Source organism: Toxotes jaculatrix, chromosome 1, assembly GCF_017976425.1.
Source record: "Toxotes jaculatrix isolate fToxJac2 chromosome 1, fToxJac2.pri, whole genome shotgun sequence".
Lineage (NCBI taxonomy): Eukaryota > Metazoa > Chordata > Actinopteri > Toxotidae > Toxotes > Toxotes jaculatrix.
This window is the reverse complement of record NC_054394.1, coordinates 32,177,410-32,194,499: the sequence shown is the minus strand read 5'-3', so window position 1 is coordinate 32,194,499 and position 17,090 is coordinate 32,177,410. Positions and strand designations below refer to the sequence as shown.

The 17,090-nt window shown below is 49.2% G+C and overlaps 3 protein-coding genes across 8 annotated transcripts; 2 read left to right on the top strand and 1 right to left on the bottom strand.

Annotated features, from left to right (window-relative positions):
• The first annotated feature begins 223 nt into the window (after window positions 1-223).
• On the top strand, window positions 224-4,201 carry nob1 (NIN1 (RPN12) binding protein 1 homolog). Of its 2 annotated transcripts, XM_041038124.1 has the most exons (10): window positions 224-305; window positions 757-889; window positions 1,062-1,195; window positions 1,413-1,484; window positions 1,600-1,740; window positions 1,877-2,014; window positions 2,410-2,646; window positions 2,845-2,942; window positions 3,039-3,183; window positions 3,421-4,201. In XM_041038124.1, the coding sequence occupies exons 1-10, from the start codon at window positions 237-239 to the stop codon at window positions 3,688-3,690; spliced, it is 1,437 nt and encodes a 478-aa protein (XP_040894058.1). In that variant the 5' UTR covers window positions 224-236; the 3' UTR covers window positions 3,691-4,201. The 2 variants fall into 2 exon arrangements, with proteins under 2 accessions (XP_040894058.1, XP_040894068.1); XM_041038134.1 differs by lacking the exon at window positions 1,877-2,014.
• Window positions 4,202-4,279: 78 nt separating this feature from the next.
• On the bottom strand, window positions 4,280-7,550 carry cog8 (component of oligomeric golgi complex 8). The gene is made up of 5 exons (XM_041038112.1): window positions 7,035-7,550; window positions 6,607-6,814; window positions 5,544-6,368; window positions 5,283-5,451; window positions 4,280-4,981 (listed from the first exon to the last, which is right to left on the bottom strand). The coding sequence occupies exons 1-5, from the start codon at window positions 7,361-7,363 to the stop codon at window positions 4,662-4,664; spliced, it is 1,851 nt and encodes a 616-aa protein (XP_040894046.1). The 5' UTR covers window positions 7,364-7,550; the 3' UTR covers window positions 4,280-4,661.
• A 45-nt stretch (window positions 7,551-7,595) lies between these two features.
• Window positions 7,596-16,573, top strand: katnb1 (katanin p80 (WD repeat containing) subunit B 1). 5 transcript variants are annotated; one of them, XM_041038100.1, is made up of 20 exons: window positions 7,954-8,139; window positions 8,984-9,126; window positions 9,723-9,853; window positions 10,041-10,158; window positions 10,249-10,349; window positions 10,484-10,525; window positions 10,713-10,796; window positions 10,907-11,022; window positions 11,552-11,623; window positions 11,698-11,848; window positions 11,937-12,127; window positions 12,421-12,569; window positions 12,759-12,809; window positions 12,913-12,977; window positions 13,066-13,287; window positions 13,696-13,845; window positions 13,945-14,021; window positions 14,449-14,523; window positions 14,630-14,746; window positions 15,427-16,573. In XM_041038100.1, the coding sequence occupies exons 2-20, from the start codon at window positions 9,087-9,089 to the stop codon at window positions 15,566-15,568; spliced, it is 2,094 nt and encodes a 697-aa protein (XP_040894034.1). In that variant the 5' UTR covers window positions 7,954-8,139; window positions 8,984-9,086; the 3' UTR covers window positions 15,569-16,573. The 5 variants fall into 5 exon arrangements, with proteins under 5 accessions (XP_040894015.1, XP_040894006.1, XP_040894025.1 ...); XM_041038081.1 differs by lacking the exon at window positions 7,954-8,139 and adding an exon at window positions 7,596-7,715 and having other exon boundaries at window positions 10,041-10,349; XM_041038072.1 differs by lacking the exon at window positions 7,954-8,139 and adding an exon at window positions 7,658-7,742 and having other exon boundaries at window positions 10,041-10,349.
• Window positions 16,574-17,090: the final 517 nt, after the last annotated feature.

Genomic DNA, 17,090 nt, shown 5'->3' with positions numbered 1-17,090 from the left:
GTCTGAAACACATAATGTAAACACACTGGATCAAACAAACATCAAACTTAACAACAACAACAAATATGAGCGCAAACAAACTAAAGGTCAGTTTTTCTCCAGTTTATGTGAAACGTTGTGAACGAAGTTAAAGCGTCAGATTTCCCATACGAATGACACGTTCGTTGCTTCAGTCTGTCACGTGACTGTGTCGTCTCTTCTGATTGGTCAGTCCAGTCGCTGGTTGTCTATCCAAGATGGCGCCGACCCTTGTGGAGCATGTTGTGGCAGACGCAGGAGCGTTTTTAAAGAAAGCTCCTCTGCAGGTGAGACTTTGTTCCCGGTTTGACCTTAAACCGGATTCCTGAGGTTATAAACACCTGTCAGGTGATCGTGTGGTGTCAGTGTGTCGGTCAGTGACTCTGGACAGGCTGAACCTGTCTGTGCTGGAGGCCCACGGACCGAACCGTCACTGCTTTTATTCAGAGGTAACACGTGTTTATCTTCTAACCGCTAACACTTTACAGTCACGTGTCATCGACGGTGAGCAGGTGTAAAACTAAATACGAGAAAGAATTAGCTGAAGAATCTTAATCACCACCTGAGGGACGTTTGACGTTTCCTGTGCGCTGGGTTCCTGTCCGTAGTGATCTGACTTCACCTGCACAGGTGTCACCTGTCAGTCACGGAGACAAGCTGCAGTGAGTCTGAGCAGCATGGGTCTGAGTGGGACGGTTCGTCCCTGATCTGAAGTCTGTCTGTTGCTTCGTGCTGCAGGAGATCGGCAGGAACATCTACACCCTGAGAGATGTGGTGGACGAGATCAGAGACAAGCCCACCAGGAGGAGCCTGGCCTTCCTGCCGTACCAGCTCACCTTTAAAGAGCCACATCCCGAACACATCAGACACGGTAACTGAACCTGGACGTGTCAGGAGCGCTGTGGTTTTCATGACTGTTAATATTTTAACTGGGAGTAAATTCACCTGTTTACCTGTCCCTGATACCTGCGTCTTGTGTGAGCAGCTCGTCGTGGACCATCAGGTTTGGTGAAGCCCTGAATGTGTTTGCTGTCTCTCTCCAGTGACAGAGTTCTCCAAGAAGACCGGAGACTACCCGAGTCTTTCAGCCACCGATATCAAAGTCCTGGCTCTGACCTACCAGCTGCAGCTGGAGCACGTCGGCTCCCAACACCTGAGGAAGGAGCCTGAGGTCAAGGTACCTGCTGCATCACTGAGCACCAGTCAGAGGCCGCAGTCATGTTTCTCCTCCGGTGGAGTTAGGCTAGCAGTTTCCCCCTGCTGCCAGTCTTTGTGCTAAGCTAGGTTAAACGTCTGGGATTGATTCCTTTACCCTGTGTCTCTGAACAGAGTCTGATTCAGCCTGTTGACTCTGTTTGTCCAGCAGAGTAACTTTGGTATGTTTTCTGTTTCAGGTGAACATTCACTGCACACAGCGCCACCCGGAGACTCCTGTTAACGTCGCAGGATTTCACTTTCCCTCTAAGGTGAAACATGGTTTGACTTTTCCACGCCCGTTAGCTCCTGATCAGGATCATCATCTTTAGGAACTTTGTCCAACTGTGTTGAGTCAAAAACTGTCTTTTCCTCGATGTCTCTCAGAAACCTGTGAGCAGTTCGAGCAGCAGACAGAGTCAAACAGAGACAGAAACTTCAAACATGACTGACAGTGAAGAGTTCAACAGCTTCCAGTTCTGGAGAGAGCCGCTGCCGACCATCGACGACAGCCTGCTGGAGTTACTGGTGAGTCTGAGCCGCCTCAGTCAGTGCTGACAGACTGCCAGAGAAGATTTCTGCAAATGTATTTGAGACCAGATTAAATGAGCTGTGAAAAACTGAAGTGCTGTTAAATGTCTCATCGTTGTCATGGCTCCTTCAGGATCCAGTGGAGGTTTCGAATTTGAATAAGTCACAGAAACAGACGTCACCTGCGACGACCAACAGCGAAGAGTTCAACAGCTTCCAGTTCTGGAGGGAACCGCTGCCGACCATCGACGACAGCCTGCTGGAGTTACTGGTGAGTTTCCAGGACTTGGATTGATCAGACACAAACCGCTCTGTGTGTGGTGGATGTGGGAGGAGGCAGCTGGGTTCTTTAACTGAGAATCAGCTAACATTTGATGACAACACCACCCCCGGCAACAGCTGCACGTCCACAGGAAGCTGAATTATTTTGGGATGTCACCTGTTCTGTTAGGGCCCAGTGTGAGTGCCTCTGGACTCTGGACTACAGACGTTTAAAGTGGACGTCAGATCAGATCTGCCAAATGGATTTTAGTTGTATATGAGGCTGTGAGGTCATGAGATGCAAAGAGCGTTCTGGATCCTGATTGGCTGTCGCTTGTCAGGTTGCAGCTGTGTTACTGTCGCTGATTGGTTGTTGTGATGGTGATGATGTGTGTTTGTTTTCAGAAAGTGGACGGTCTCTCAGTGTCAGACAGCAGGTTGGACACATCACAACAGACAGGGGACCAATCAGAGGACGAGGACAAAGAGAACGCGCCTGAAGAGGATGATGAAGATGATGATGATGATGGAGGAGGTTGGATCACTCCCAGTAACATCAGACAGGTGAAGATGGAGTCGGCTGATTGGACGGCTCCTGCTGATGTCAGAGTTGGATGTTTGACCACCGACTTCGCCATGCAGGTAACAGACGCCTCGTACCTGTCGCGTCTTTTCGTTGGTCTCTGACTCCAGTTTTCTTAAAGACGTTTGTCTGAGTGCAAATCAACGTTATTTATTTTTTAACTGTGTGAAAAACCCCGTAAACAAATGACAATGAATCATAATGATAATAAAATGAATCGACAGATCAGTTCAGCTCTGAGGTTTTTATCTTTCCAGAACGTTCTGATTCAGATCGGACTTCATGTTCTGTCTGTTAATGGGATGGTGATCAAACAGGCGAGGAACCACATCCTCAGGTGTCACGCCTGCTTCAGGTGAGTGAGGACGCGCGGCCATTCAGATGTAAAAGGTTCATCCTCTGCTGTGAACACGGCAGTCATACGGTCGGTTAATGTGTCTTTTATTTCCAGGACGACCACTAACATGGACAGAGTGTTCTGTCCTCACTGTGGAAACCAAACTCTGAAGAAGCTGGCGGTGACGGTCAGCGAGGACGGCAACATGCAGATGCATTTCTCCAAAAACCCCAAAGTGTTGAACCCGAGAGGACTGAGGGTGAGACACAAAACCCAAAAGACACTACGCTCTGAACTCACGTCCTGACACGTGTCCAGTCTTTGGTTGTCTTTTTTTCCCCGTCTCTCGTCCCCGTGTCAGATTCTGTAGAACTCTCTGTTCCTCCTGTGATTAAATATCTGATGGTGGATCTCCTGTTTTCTCTGAGCACAGGTGTAGCTCCCTCATGTTTTGGCTCTGGTATTTTCAGTAACCCTGCTGTACTGTGTGTTTCAGCACTCACTGCCTCTGCCTCAGGGAGGGAAACATGGCAACAACCCCCATCTGGTGGAGGACCAGCGCTTCCCCCAGCAGAGGCTGTCCCGAAAGGCTCGTCAGAAGACCGATGTCTTCAACCCGGACTACGTGGCCGGGACCTCGCCTTTCAGCGAGAACGACATCTACAGCCGAGCGGCCAACCTGCAGATCAGAGACGGCCAGTGTGGAGGCGGCAGGAGACGAGCCAACCCCAACGCCGCCCGCAAGAAGTTTGTCAAAAAGAAGTGAAGCACTGATGAACACTTGGACTCATGAAGACACGGCGTCATCAGACCTGACCTCACATTCGTCAGTAGCTTCACTGATTTCCTTCCTTCCAGCTGCTGCTCTCAGTCTGAAGATGAGTTTAACACTTCCTGCTTTCAGCTGAACGAACAGCACAAAGATGGTGTGTGTGACAGTGACGCTCTGCAGCAGGTGGATGCTGTTAGAGACGTGAGCGGAGCAGAGGCTCTGAAAGGAAGGAAATCTGAAAACTGACGGTGAGTTGGAAACATGATGTGTGATTTCAGCTGAGAGCATGCACAGGCTGCGGTGTGGTCCTTTATGAAACCAGCATTTCTCCCTCTGTACAGACACACACAGGCACACACACACACGCACACACACACACGCTCTGTTAAACCCCCCGATATGTTGAGACTGACGTATCAATATAATGTCTCTATATTAATAATCAATAAATTCAGAGACTGACTTCAGCTGTTGGAGAATCACACGTGCACAGAATCTGTTTGACTCGTTTTATCCATGAAGGCACTTGAACATGTGAGATTAAAGTTCAACACGTTTAACTGCACGAAACAGGTGATGTACACGAACTGAATCCACCTGTTGACCTGCGTTTACCTGATCCTCAGTTCAACATTTATCTTATTTAGACTCGTAGACTCACACCCACTCAGTTATCTCAGTAGGTATCTTTGTCCATCACCAACAGATCAGGAGACACGAGCTGTGAAACAAGGTTTGTTCCTTTTTGAGACGAGCATCAGAGAAAAGTCACACGTCATAAACTCTGAGACGAGAGGTGGAGACAGAAGTTTGGCCTTTAAACTGTTTTTCTAATACACATTTATTTTGTTACTTTATCATTGAGTTCATAAAGTTTTGACAAAAAAAACCCCCCCACCAGGTCCCAGAGTCCAAAGCGTCACATTAGAGACACTGAAGTCATGAATCCTGAAAGTCAGCATCTGTTACTCCAAAGAAAAGTCTCTGTCCTGTGTCGTCTCTTCATCTTGATCCTCAGACTTCGGCTCTGTCAGTTCAGGACCCGCCTCAGTCTCAGGGTCTCTGGGACTGGACCTGGTCAGTGTTGGCTCTAGATCTGTTATTGGTTCTTTAAGTTGTGCCTCGAACGTCAGGCCACTCAGTTGGGTGATGATATCGACGTCGGGCGCCGGCGGCGGAGCCAACGTCTCTTTCTGTGGAAGCACAAAGTCCAGAGGACCGAGAACCGCAGCAAGGTCGATGCAGCCCAAACTGTCGTACCTGTGCAGCTGGGTCGGAGGAACACCTGCAGAGAGACAAAGGTGTGTTCACAACTCCATTTACTTTTCAGTTTCTTTTTCTAAACTCAGACAAACCCCTCACTGAGGTTTGAAGCTGGGCGTGGTGAAAAGCCGACCCTGTAAACACAGTTAGAGGAGAATGTGTTCGGTCCTGAACAGGATTCTGGTCCAGGCTGTGGTTTAGACCCGTGGACACACGACTGTTTGGTGTCACCAGGTCTAAACCAGCCGACAGTGCTCTGACAGAAAAGATGACCGTGGTGATAACAGTAAGACCCGGGCTGTAAAAAGCAGGACTTTCCTCACCCAGAATGAGAGCAACCTGAGCCGGAGCAAACAGGACCTGCAGACAGCGGTTGAGGAACGGCAGCAGATCTTCAGCGTACGAACAGCAGAACTGAACAAACAGCTCCTTCTCTCTGCTGCTGAAGGCTGACTCCTCCGCCCGGTGAAACACCAAAATCTGTCGGGTCACCTGACGGGAAACGAGACCAACAACACTCAACTGACCAGTCCAGACCTGCAGGGTCACCTGACAGAAACAGGTTTTGTGGGACAGTTACTCACCATCTTCAGAGCGTCTTCCAGACATCTGGTGACGTCCTGGGCCAGGCCGAGGGGACAGCAGAGCCGGAGGTCGTTGAAGGCGGTCAGGATGTTGTTGAGGAAGCAGGCCAGCGGCTGGAAGTCCAGCAGGGACATGGGGGGCTGCAGAGTGCCGGGCTGGGTACTGGGGGCCACGGGGGGGATGGTCCCTCCCAGAACAGAGGGCAGGGCGATCAGCGTGTACAGGTTCATGTCCTCCTGGAACTTTTCCACGGCCTCCTGCACGGCTCTGCGGAATGTCTCCGCCGCCACCTGCTGGAACATGGGCGCCAGCTGCCCACGGAAGTCTGCCCCCACCCTGCTGAAGGACAGGCCGAAGTACATGCACTGACCCAGCAGGGAATCCAGGCGCCCCCCCACGCCCCGCTGCAGGTCCCTTTCTAAAGTCTCCAGGAACTCTGCCACCTTCTGCACCACCCAGCCGTGGAAGATGGCGCCCTCGTTCACCACCACCTGCCCGCCGGAAGGAGGCACCAGCGGGTCCTCGTCAGAGAAGATGGCTCGGTACTGGGTGATGATGTCGAACAGGTGGACCCTGCAGGCCTCGATGGTTTTGGTGATGTGGAAGTAGGGGTCGTCTTCGGGGATGGCGGCGAGGATGGAGCTTAGCCAGGTGCCGCGGGCCTGCAGGAACTTCACCCTCAGCTCCGCCTCCGTGAACACGTCCATCCTCCGCAGGTAACCAATGACACGCAGGCAGACAGGAAGCTGCGAGTTGCTGCGCAGCTGCTGCAACAGCTGGTTGAGCATCAGCTGAGTCGACTGACGCACCTCACGCACGATACCCTGAAGATACAAGACGTCAGGTATTAACAGAACTGAAAGAGTCACCTGACGGAAAAATAACTGGCAGCGCTTCTGATAATCACGTGGTTTTTAGGTCAGGTAACAGCGACAGGGTCCGAGCTGATGTCTGAAAAAAACCCTCCTGTCGTCCGGTTTCGGAACAGTCATGGTCTCCATCCCTCTGCAGTTTTCAGGCCTGTATCTTAAAAGCAGTACTTTAAGCTTCGGCTGGACTCACCTGGATGACCAGGAGTGAAGAGTGTTTCTTCTCCAGCCTCTTGACGTACGCCGCCAGCTCCAGAGCCTCCTCGTAGTATCCGTTCCGGACGCAGGTGTCCATGAGCTGAGGGATCTCCAGGATCTCCAGGATCTCCGTGTGACGGTTCAGCGTCAGGCTGTTCATCCGACGACTGGCTCCGATCTCCTCCGCCTCCTTCATAAACCCTCTGGACGGACGGACGGACAGACAGAGACAGACAGGACATGTCAGCAGCACCAGAGTTACACCTGGACCTGATCAGGAGCCTGAGTCAGGATGAGACGCCTGGTGTATGTGACTGAATGAGGCTCAGACTGTGTTTGGGGGATCGGGGTCTCTGCTGGACAGTCCAGCTCCGGACCCCCGGGCCCCGGGACCAGGTGATCATCCACCCTGAGCGTACATACCTGCATTTCTCCCCGAAGCCGGGCAGCTTGTCCAGCAGCCGGGACACGCTGCTCTCGACCCGGCCGAAGTCCCGGTAGATGTGCTCGGTGCAGTCGGCGGTGCGGATGAAGGTCTGGTAGTTGGAGAAAGCCAGCTCCCGGGTCTGCTGCAGGATCTGAGCCCGCTCCTCCGCCAGCCGCTCCGGCTCCCGGCTCAGCTTCTCCACTCCGAAGGAGCTCAGCTCGGACAGGTAGGCGGTGAAGTCCGGGTTGTCCCTCCAGCTGTCCGGGAAGCTGTCCTTAAAGATCGACGCCAGAATACTCTCGTCCTCCACGTCTACCGCCGCCATGTTGGACAGGCAGGTACGAGATCCGGGTCCCGCTGGAGGTTTGTCACCGAAACAGACTCGTTCGAAGCGGTTATTCTGCGAAGGTCTGCAGATAAACGAGCGCAGGAAATATAAAAATGTCCTGTCAACACACACAGGAAGACAACCAGCGTCCACGGCAGCTCCCAGGGCGTCTTCTGTCTTCTTCTCTCCGTCTTATGGCGGATGACAAACAGCGATAAGAAGCGTTATACCGCCACCTACGATGCTGGAGTGCGGATCGGTTATCTGTCCCCGCTTGCACACTGTCATCGTCTGTGGTCCTCACTGTGTCCACACTGTGTCCTCACCCACAGTGGACTGGTGCATTAGGGTTCAGTACATTTACTGTCCTCGTACTGTGAGTGTGGAGTGTTGTGGTTTTCATATTTTCTGGTATGTTTGTTATTCACAGACCTCTGAAGGTTCATCTGGGCGCATTTTAAAATTTAAAATGATCGCCGAGACACAGACAGTTAAAGAACTTTTAAATTAATAAGTGAAAACAACAGTAACATGATGTAAACTGTTGATTTCCTTTATTATTGTTCTTGTTGTCTTTGTTAATAAAGTTGTTATTGACGGCATCGGAAGTAAACGGTCGGTTGCCCGGTTGCTCAGTTACTAAGCTGCGGCCGAGGAGCAACAGGACTGTCAACAAGTTGTCCTCAGCGGCCGAGTCGGTTTGTCTGCGGACGGTTTGACGTTTTAACGTGGACCTCTCGGTGCAGATGGTCCACTGCGGCGGACAAACCGAGGTAAACCGCCGGTAACGGCTCAGATCACAGCTAGCTTTAATTAGCTCACAGTGCTAACTTGACGTCGGTCGGCTAACTTCACCGTTTAACGGCAGATAAACGGAGTGAAGTGACCGGTCGTTGGGTCCGATCGTCCCTGACCTGCTGAGTTAAACGCTGTGTGATAAAGTAGCTGCGCAGCGTTTGTTAATCAGCTTTACAAACCGTAACTTAGCATTAAGCTAGCTGGCCGATAAAGGGGTGTTGCGCTGTTTTTTGTGACCCGTCACATTCTGTGACCTGAAGATGAGTCAGCTGTTTCACCTCTTCGTCATGCTTCTTTTATTCTTAGGTGTTAAAAATATAGTATGTAAACGGGCGGGCGGAAGTTTTATGCTTTCAGTGTCCACTTTATTAGGAACGATTGAATGTCTGTGTGCTGATTAACTGTGTTGAGTTATAATGAAAGATGTTTCTAATAATTATCTGGTAAGAATGTGATGGACAAAATATTAGAAACTACTCAGTATAACACAACACACAAAACACAAGCTGCAGGATCACCATACAGCTGAGTCAGCTCCTGTCTGAAGCTGTGAATGCAGAAACTAGAAACGTTGACCTAAATGCTTTTCAGGATCCTGAGGTAAATTCACCTGAAACAGCTCTGGGCTCCCAGGTTAAACTCAGAAGTTTGGGACAGAGTCTGCAGAATGAAAAGCTGTGTTCAGTGTCAAACTAATGAAACGATGCCGCACAAATGAACCTTTGTCAGAACATCAGTGATTTCCTGACAGACTGTAAGCAGCACAAAGTCAGCAGGTTTATCTGTCTGGAACAGTCACATGTTTTTCTGTCACTGCAGGTGGAGGTGTGTCTGTCCTCAGCGATCCTGACTGAATTCATGAATTAACCTCAGCAGGGTCCAGTACTTCAAACAAAGCAGCCAGTCTCCCAGTGTGACCAGTATGGCTGCGGCCAACACCACCAAGATCTCATGGCGACTGCGTGAGTACAAATTTTATTTTTGAAGTGAATGACACACAAAGCAAAGAGACACTGGGGCGGAGGGCTGGATAGGGTGCCTGGGGAGCTGGGTTGGTTCGCTGCCTTGCTCAAGGGCACCACAGTTGTGGTCGCAGAGGGACGAGTACAAATAAAATTTGTACTCCTTCACCACTACCCATATCCTATTGTGCTTGGTCAAGGGATTGAACCAGCGACCCTCCGATCTCAGGCCGGGCCAAAGTCCGAAGTCACACTCTTTACTTGCTGCGCCACAGCCCCTCCACCCCCCCACCTCCCCACCTCCCCACCCTCCCCACCTCCCAAAGGTTTTCTTGTTTTGTGTTAAATTGAAGATATGCTGGTGTCGCTCAGCGAGGATTTGGCCCTAATCTGCCCCCATCAGGATATGGTTTTTAATCCTGCAGGTTCTCTCAAAGTCCACAGTATGGTATGTGAACAATGGCACTCTGGGCTACATGAACTAGTTATTGAAATTAAATTGCTCCCAGTCAATGCAGCTCTGTAGCATGCTAGCAGCTCCAGCATCTTCTCAGGCAGCTCAGAGCTAAGTATGTCCCTCCCGTGTTGTTGTACAGAGGAGTTCGAGGCTCACTCCAGCAGCGTTTCCTGTTTGGCTCTGGGGAAAAGCTCCGGCCGCCTGCTGGCCACAGGAGGGGAGGACTGCAGGGTGAACATCTGGGCCGTGAGCAAGGCCAACTGCATCATGGTGAGACTCACCCACAGACCAGTGTCTCTGGCCTGAGCTCCATCTGTCACGTGCACACAAAGTTCAGAGGATGGAGCCGTGTTGTCTGAACAGTTCCAGGTTTACTGCTGTGGGTCTACATGCTAATCTGTGGAGGGTTTCAGCAGCTGTTTCAACCTGTGTGTGTGTGTGTGTGTGTGTGTGTCAGAGTCTGACCGGTCACAAGAACCCGGTGGAGTGTGTCCAGTTCAACATGTCAGAGGAGCAGGTCGTCGCTGGTTCACAGTCTGGATCAATACGAGTCTGGGACCTGGAGGCAGCCAAGAGTGAGACCCAGTTTATTCTGTGTGTGCGTGCGTGCGTGTGTGCGTGTGTGCATGTGTGTGTTTGTGACTCTGCTGCTTCCTCTTCTCCAGTTTTAAGGACTCTGATGGGACACAAAGCAAACATCACCAGTCTGGGCTTCCATCCATTTGGAGACTTCCTCGCCTCCAGCTCCATGGACACAAACATCAAGGTAGGAGTGTGTGTGTGTGTGTGTGTGTGTGTGTTTGTAAAGAGATGTGTGCCTGTATTCATAATCTGAATTCATGGAATTTTTCTTTCTCTTAAATCTTATGTGAACATGATGAATTTGTTCCACTCTGTCAGCTGTGGGACGTTCGGCGGAAAGGATATGTGTTCAGGTATAAGGTAAGAAGTGTGTGTGTGTGTGTGTGTGTGTGTGTGTTGTGTAAAGTTCTTTTCATTTGAGTAGTTTCATGAAAAAAATCTCAGCTTCCAGTTTGTAAAAACAGATCTCAGGTTTTTCATATCAAAGAAAGATCAGAATTTCAGAATAAAAGCTTTGCGCCGTGCCTTTTACTGTCTTGTCCTGCAGGGTCACACTCAGGCGGTGAGGAGTCTCGCCTTCAGTCCTGATGGGAAGTGGTTGGCTTCAGCCAGTGACGATTGCACCGTAAAGGTACAAACTGTCTCACAGGCCTGAGTGAACCTGGCTGACGTGGAATTTCTACTTTCTGCTTCCATGACTCTGAAGTTCACAGTGGACGTTCGTCTCATGTCCTCTTTCAGCTGTGGGACCTGACACAGGGAAAGACAATCACAGAGTTCAAATCTCACACTGCAGCCATCAACATCGTCCAGTTCCACCCCAACGAGTACCTGCTGGCCTCAGGCAGCTGTGACAGGTGAGACGCCACCGCCCCAGCTCCGGGGCTGGGTGTCGCTGATCTCTGTGATTCATCAGATCAGTTGATTTGAGTTGATTCCCGATGATTCGGTCACATTCACATCAGATAAATACCAACGTTATGTGGAGTGTTTCTCAGAACGTTGGGAAATGTTTAAAGTCACATTATTGATGAACCTGTAAAACGTTTCCTGGTTATAAATCTGTAGTTTTACATATAAATATATATGTTGTATAAAATATAACATAAAAGCAATAAAAATGGATTCAGTTTCAGTTAAAGTGTTTCTAACAGTCTGTACTGCAGCTGCACCTCTACCTGACACAGGTGGTGTGTGACGTGTGCTGACAGGTGCTCATACACCTGTGATTTCGTCAGGACATGGTCCCAGTTTACAGTCCTCATTGACTTGGTCTCTCCATGTCCATGAAACAAATGATTCATTATGATGTTTGTGTGTGTGTGTGTGTGTGTGTGTGTGTGTGTGTGTGTGTGTGTGTGTGTGTTGTTGCTGTGTTGTCTGCAGGACCATCAAACTGTGGGATCTGGAGAAATTTACTATGATTGGCTCATTGGAGGGAGACACGTCTCCCATCAGGTGAGTGGAGCAGGTTGCACAGTGTGCTGCTGGAGTGTGACTCCTGACCTCTGACCTCTGACCTGTGGTTTCAGGTGTATATTTTTCAGTCCGGATGGTGGCTGTCTGTACAGCGGGGCCACGGACTCTCTGCGGGTCTTTGGCTGGGAGCCCGACCGCTGCTTCGACGTGGTCCCGGTGGGCTGGGGGAAAGTCTCAGACCTGGCCGTCTGCAACCAGCAGCTCGTGAGTGTTTTCACCTCCAGGAGAGAAACTCACTGCTCTTTATAAAAACATGAAAGCTGAAAGCTCCAAACTTCCTCCTCTTCCTCAGATCGGTGTGTCTCATCAGCTGTCCAGTGTGTCCTCCTACGTTGTCGATCTGAAAAGAGTGAAGAAGAGCGGCGGCTCTGTGATCCAGGGAATCATCCAGGACAACCAGCCGCTCACAGAGCCGAAGGATCCCAAAGGATCCGCGCTGAGGAGGAACTACGAGAGACCCACAACCACCTGCAGCTCACAGAGGTGAGACGGCAGGTTTACCTCATGTCTCACCTGTCACCGTGGACAGACTGGACGTCACCTGCACACTTACATCAGACAAAATACTAATTACAATACAACAACAACAACACAATTGTTTTTTTTATTACAGTTCAATTTATCAAACAAGCAAACACATCACATGTTTGATGAGGCCGCATCAAAATAAAATACACTAAAATAAAATTCCTTTTTTTCATTAACACAATAAAACAACAACAAAACGGGGCTTTCTCTGTTATGTGATGTCACTCCACATGTTATGATGTCATCAGAGTGAAACAGAGGTCAGATGCTGATAGGCGGAGCCCTGAAGGTGAGAGGCGGAGCCCCAGTGAGGATGAGGCAGATGAGAAAGCGTCATCAGCTGAGATCCACAACGCTGAGGACTACAAGGAGATCTTCCAGCCCAAGAACGCCATCTGTAGGTGGACCGCCAGCATCACACCTGCTGACCACTGCTCATCAGAGCCAGTAAACCTGGTTTAGAGATTCAGGTTTTATTTTTATGAAGTTTTCAGTGCGAGGTAGAATTCAGCCTGAGTTTGTGTTTTTTTTTCTTTTCTGTATTATAAATGTAAAGGATCAGTGCTAACTCATCTCTCTCTTCCAGCTCGGACCCCTCCCAAGATATCGGAGCCTTTCCCTGCTCCTCCAGAGGACGGTGAGTCCATCACCTTCATCACTTCGGTCACACACAGTAATCTGGTTTGGTACTGAACCATCATCACACATTTGTCTCAGTGGTCTGTTCTTTGTTCTCTCAGAGACCATCTTAGCAATCGGCCGTCAGCTGAAGGACATGATTTCCCCGTTTCCGGACAAGCAGCAGGTCAGTGAAGGCAGCAGCGTCAGTGGTGTGTCTGTGAGTTTCTGTGTGTCACTGTTGTGTTGATTGTTAGTTTTGTTGTGTATTGAAGGCTCCTCCGCTGGCCTCCTCCACTCCTGTCCAGAGGGTGGAGCCTACAGTGGTCTCCTGTGCGAAGCGTCCGGCCTCCTCGGAGGTGGGCCCGTCGTCCTCCAACCCCACCTCCTGCCCCCCTCAGCCTCCCATCACCACGGCCAAGTCTAAACCACAACCTAAAATCATCCTGAGCACCAGGAACGAGCCCATCGGGCTGAACGTGGCCGACTTCCTGCCTGTGAGTCTGAGCAGTTTGATACAGAACTGAAAACACACGGATCCAGATTCACACGGAACCAGATTCACACGGATCCACATGGAACCAGATTCACACGGATCCAGATTCACACAGAACCAGATCCACACAGAACCAGATTCACATGGACCTGCTGTGTGCGATCAGTTGTGTTTTGTGTCTTGTAGAAACTCAGATTTTTTCTGTTATCATTTATTTATTTTGAGCCAACTTCAGATTTGAACAAAGACACAGTTCCTGTAACACGTTTGGTAGATTCGTTGTTTATTGAATTAAAAAAAAAAAATTAAAGAGAATGTGAGAATTCAGGGAAGTTGACAGAATATTTCTCTCTCTCCTCTGAGACCAAACTAAATCCGTCTCTGGTCTCTGTGTCGGTTTGTCCCTCAGTCTTCTCCCAACCACAGACCCGGAGCTCTGAGCGATGACGAGGCTCTGTCTCAGATCAAGAAGGGTCACGACACCATGTGTGTGATGCTGAGCAGCCGACACAAGAACCTGGAGACGGTCCGAGCCGTGTGGGCCAGAGAGGACATCAAGGTGAGACACCGCCGACAAAGAAAATTTAATGATCTGAACAAGCATTCTATTATCTGAACGTTTTATTTATGTCACTTCCTGTCTGCTGTCTCTCTGCAGAGTGCTTTGGACGCTGCTGTCTCCATGAATGACCTGTCTATAGTTGTGGACATCCTCAACATCATCAACCTCCAACCGTGAGACACACACACACACACACAGTAAACAATCTATGTTTAATCATTTGCTTTTCTCTTACAATTCATTTTTTATAATGTTTTAGAAATTTCAGTCCCACACACAAACCATGACTTTATTAATGATGATGTCGTCCTCATACTCATACCATCATCAGGCAGAATCCAGACAGGTGGACAGAGTCCTCTGTCAGACAGGGGGACAGACAGAGCTGATGAGGGTCTGAGGACTGAAGTGTCGCCTTCATAAATGATTCTTTACGGTTTTGATTCTGACTCGTGATTCTGACTGAGACCTGATGGGTCAGACAGGAAACTGTCCAGTGACTCACTCATGTTTTAAATAAAGATTCTGATATTAAATCTTTGAACTGTAACTAGAATAATTCTTTATAACAGCAGTAATAACTTTGCTGTCGTGCGTCAGGTCTTTGTGGAAACTGGATCTTTGCACGACGATTCTCCCTCAGATTGACAAACTGCTGCAGAGTAAATACGAGAGGTGAGTGATGACCTGAGGTCGTTCTCTGTGACCTCCGCTCGCCTGCACATCAGCCACGCAGAGTTTAATCTGTATGTAATCTGCGTGTGTGTGCGTGTTCTCTCAGCTACATGCAGACTGGCTGTACGTCTCTGAAGCTCATCATGAAACATTTCTGGATGCTGATCTCAGACACGCTGAAGGCGGCGCCGTCCGTTGGAGTCGACATCACACGAGAGGAGCGGTGAGTCGCTGCTGTGAATGATCAGCTCACCTGAGCAGGTGACGGAGCCACAGGCTGAAACACAGCTATGTGTAAATGTGTCAGAATGAGTCCTGTAACACGAGGATGAGCGTCAGGTGCATGAATGAACATTAACGGGTTCATCACAGGTTTCTAATGGAAGTGTTGAAGGACAAACTTCCTGTTCCAGCTGTTTAATGAGGTTCCAGCTGTTTCAGGGTGTCTCCGTCTGCTGAAGCCTCACAGGAGTTTTCCCTCCATCAGAAACATGGTGAAGAGATGTGATGTGATCACACCTGCACCATGACAGATGGAGGTTAATGACAGGCTTCAACAGTCTGAGTCACACCTGTTACACCTGCACAGTCTCATGTAGCCCCACACGTCATCTGTCCTCATGATGTGGCTCATAGTTAGTGACGGGAGTAGCAATGTACTGAGCTGGATTATATTCAGGTGTTCCTAATATTCTGACCCCCTCATGTGTGTAAACGGAGGACAAAAAAACAGAAACACCTCGGTGTGACATGTTGCAGAGAAGGGAACTGAATAACCTGCACAGGTGCAGAGTGAAGGTACCTGTCAGGAGGAGTTATAGACTACACATGATAAACTGGTTGACTGAAACACCTGCAGTCGTGATCACTGACCTGATGATGATGATGATGTTTGTGTCGCAGACACCAGAAGTGCAGAACGTGCTGTAAGCAGCTGAAGAACCTGAGTAACATGGTGAAGAACAAGGCGGCGCAGGTCGGTCGACACGGCAGCGCCTTCAGAGAGCTGCAGCTGCTCATGGCTCCGCTCGACGACGCGCTCTGAGAGGGACCAGCTGAAGATCAGCTGATCTGAGGAGGATCAGCGAGTCCATGTGTTCACATGACTTTAAATCCTGCACAGGCTCCGGTCACACTGTGACGGTGTGGGAAGAAGCAGCGTGTTAATACAAGTGTAATTTAAAGATTCTAGTCTTCCTCAAACTGACACTTAAAGGAAATCGCTTTGTCTCAGAATCGGAGACGCGGGACTGAGTTGGACAATCAACAGCAGTGAGACGAGGCCGCAGGTCCAGCTGCGCTCTGCTGTGGCGTTCGTCCATTTACGTCTTTAAACTGGACTCTGTGCCGAGGACACGTGGCTCAGAGCAGCTGGGACATGACAGAAAAGACGAGTTGTAGAAAATGACAAAATGAAAAGTGATCAGACTTTGAGAAAAGAAAATGTGCTTAGGTGAAAGCCGCTCTGCATTGTGGGAAATGTTTGACACCACTCATTTCCAATCACGTGTGTTCAGCAGGAGTTAGGATGTGCTTAGCTTAGCTTAGCATATCAACAGGAAACCGTTAGCCTGCATGGAGCCAGGCTAACGGTTTCCTGTTGATATGCTATAACAATTGATATGTTTCAGGCCACCTTTAGCTGTTTCCGGTCTTTAAGCTGAGCGAATCAGCTGTAGCTTCATATTAGCGTGCAGACGTGAGCATGGTATCAGCTTCTCCGTTCCTATTAATGTGGCCATGAGCGTTTGCTCTCGTCAAAGCTGCAGAGCTTCAGGAACACGTGGCGAGAGGAGACAGCCTTGTTCTGTACCTGTGCCCACCTGAATCAGGATGTTTCTAATCGTTCATAATGAACAAAGGTTTCAGAGAACTGAGGTCAGGTGATCAGAAACACCTGAGGGGAGGGAAGCAACAAAATCTTAGTCCTTCATACAGACTCCGATGAAGTTACTCTCTTTTTCTACTTTCTCTGCTTTTCAGTCTCAGATCCACTGTTATAAATGTACAGTTCCTACTGGTTATTTAAATAAAGTTGTACATGTTTGAATTGAAGTTGAGTCTTTTTTTTAAACTAGCAGATTTTAGAAAACACTCACGTCTGTTCAGGCCTGAGCTGTCCCATCGTCTGTGCAGCGTCTCTCAGATACAAACATGATGGAGCCAGATCTGACAGCTTCACTGAGACAGGCTCCCTGTCTTCATGCTAAGTTAAGCTAAACACATCCTGACACTAGTGATGGCAGATCGAGGCTTTGTTGAAGCTTCGACACCTGATTCAAAAAAACAGTTCATTACCCGAGGTTTGGTATTTCCCCCACAGATGAGGCTGGGGTACACAGGAAATGCTTGGCTTCTTGATACAGATTTGGGTATCTATCTAATTTGTCGGATTTGTCGTTAGACTGTTTCTCTCCCATAGATCTAGCTGAATTGACTTCAATAGTTTCTAAATCTAAATCATCAACATGTCTTTTGGATCCTATCCCGACCAGACTTCTTAAAGATGTGTTGCCTTTGATTGGCACTAACATATTAGATCAGATAAATCTCTCTTTGGTAACAGG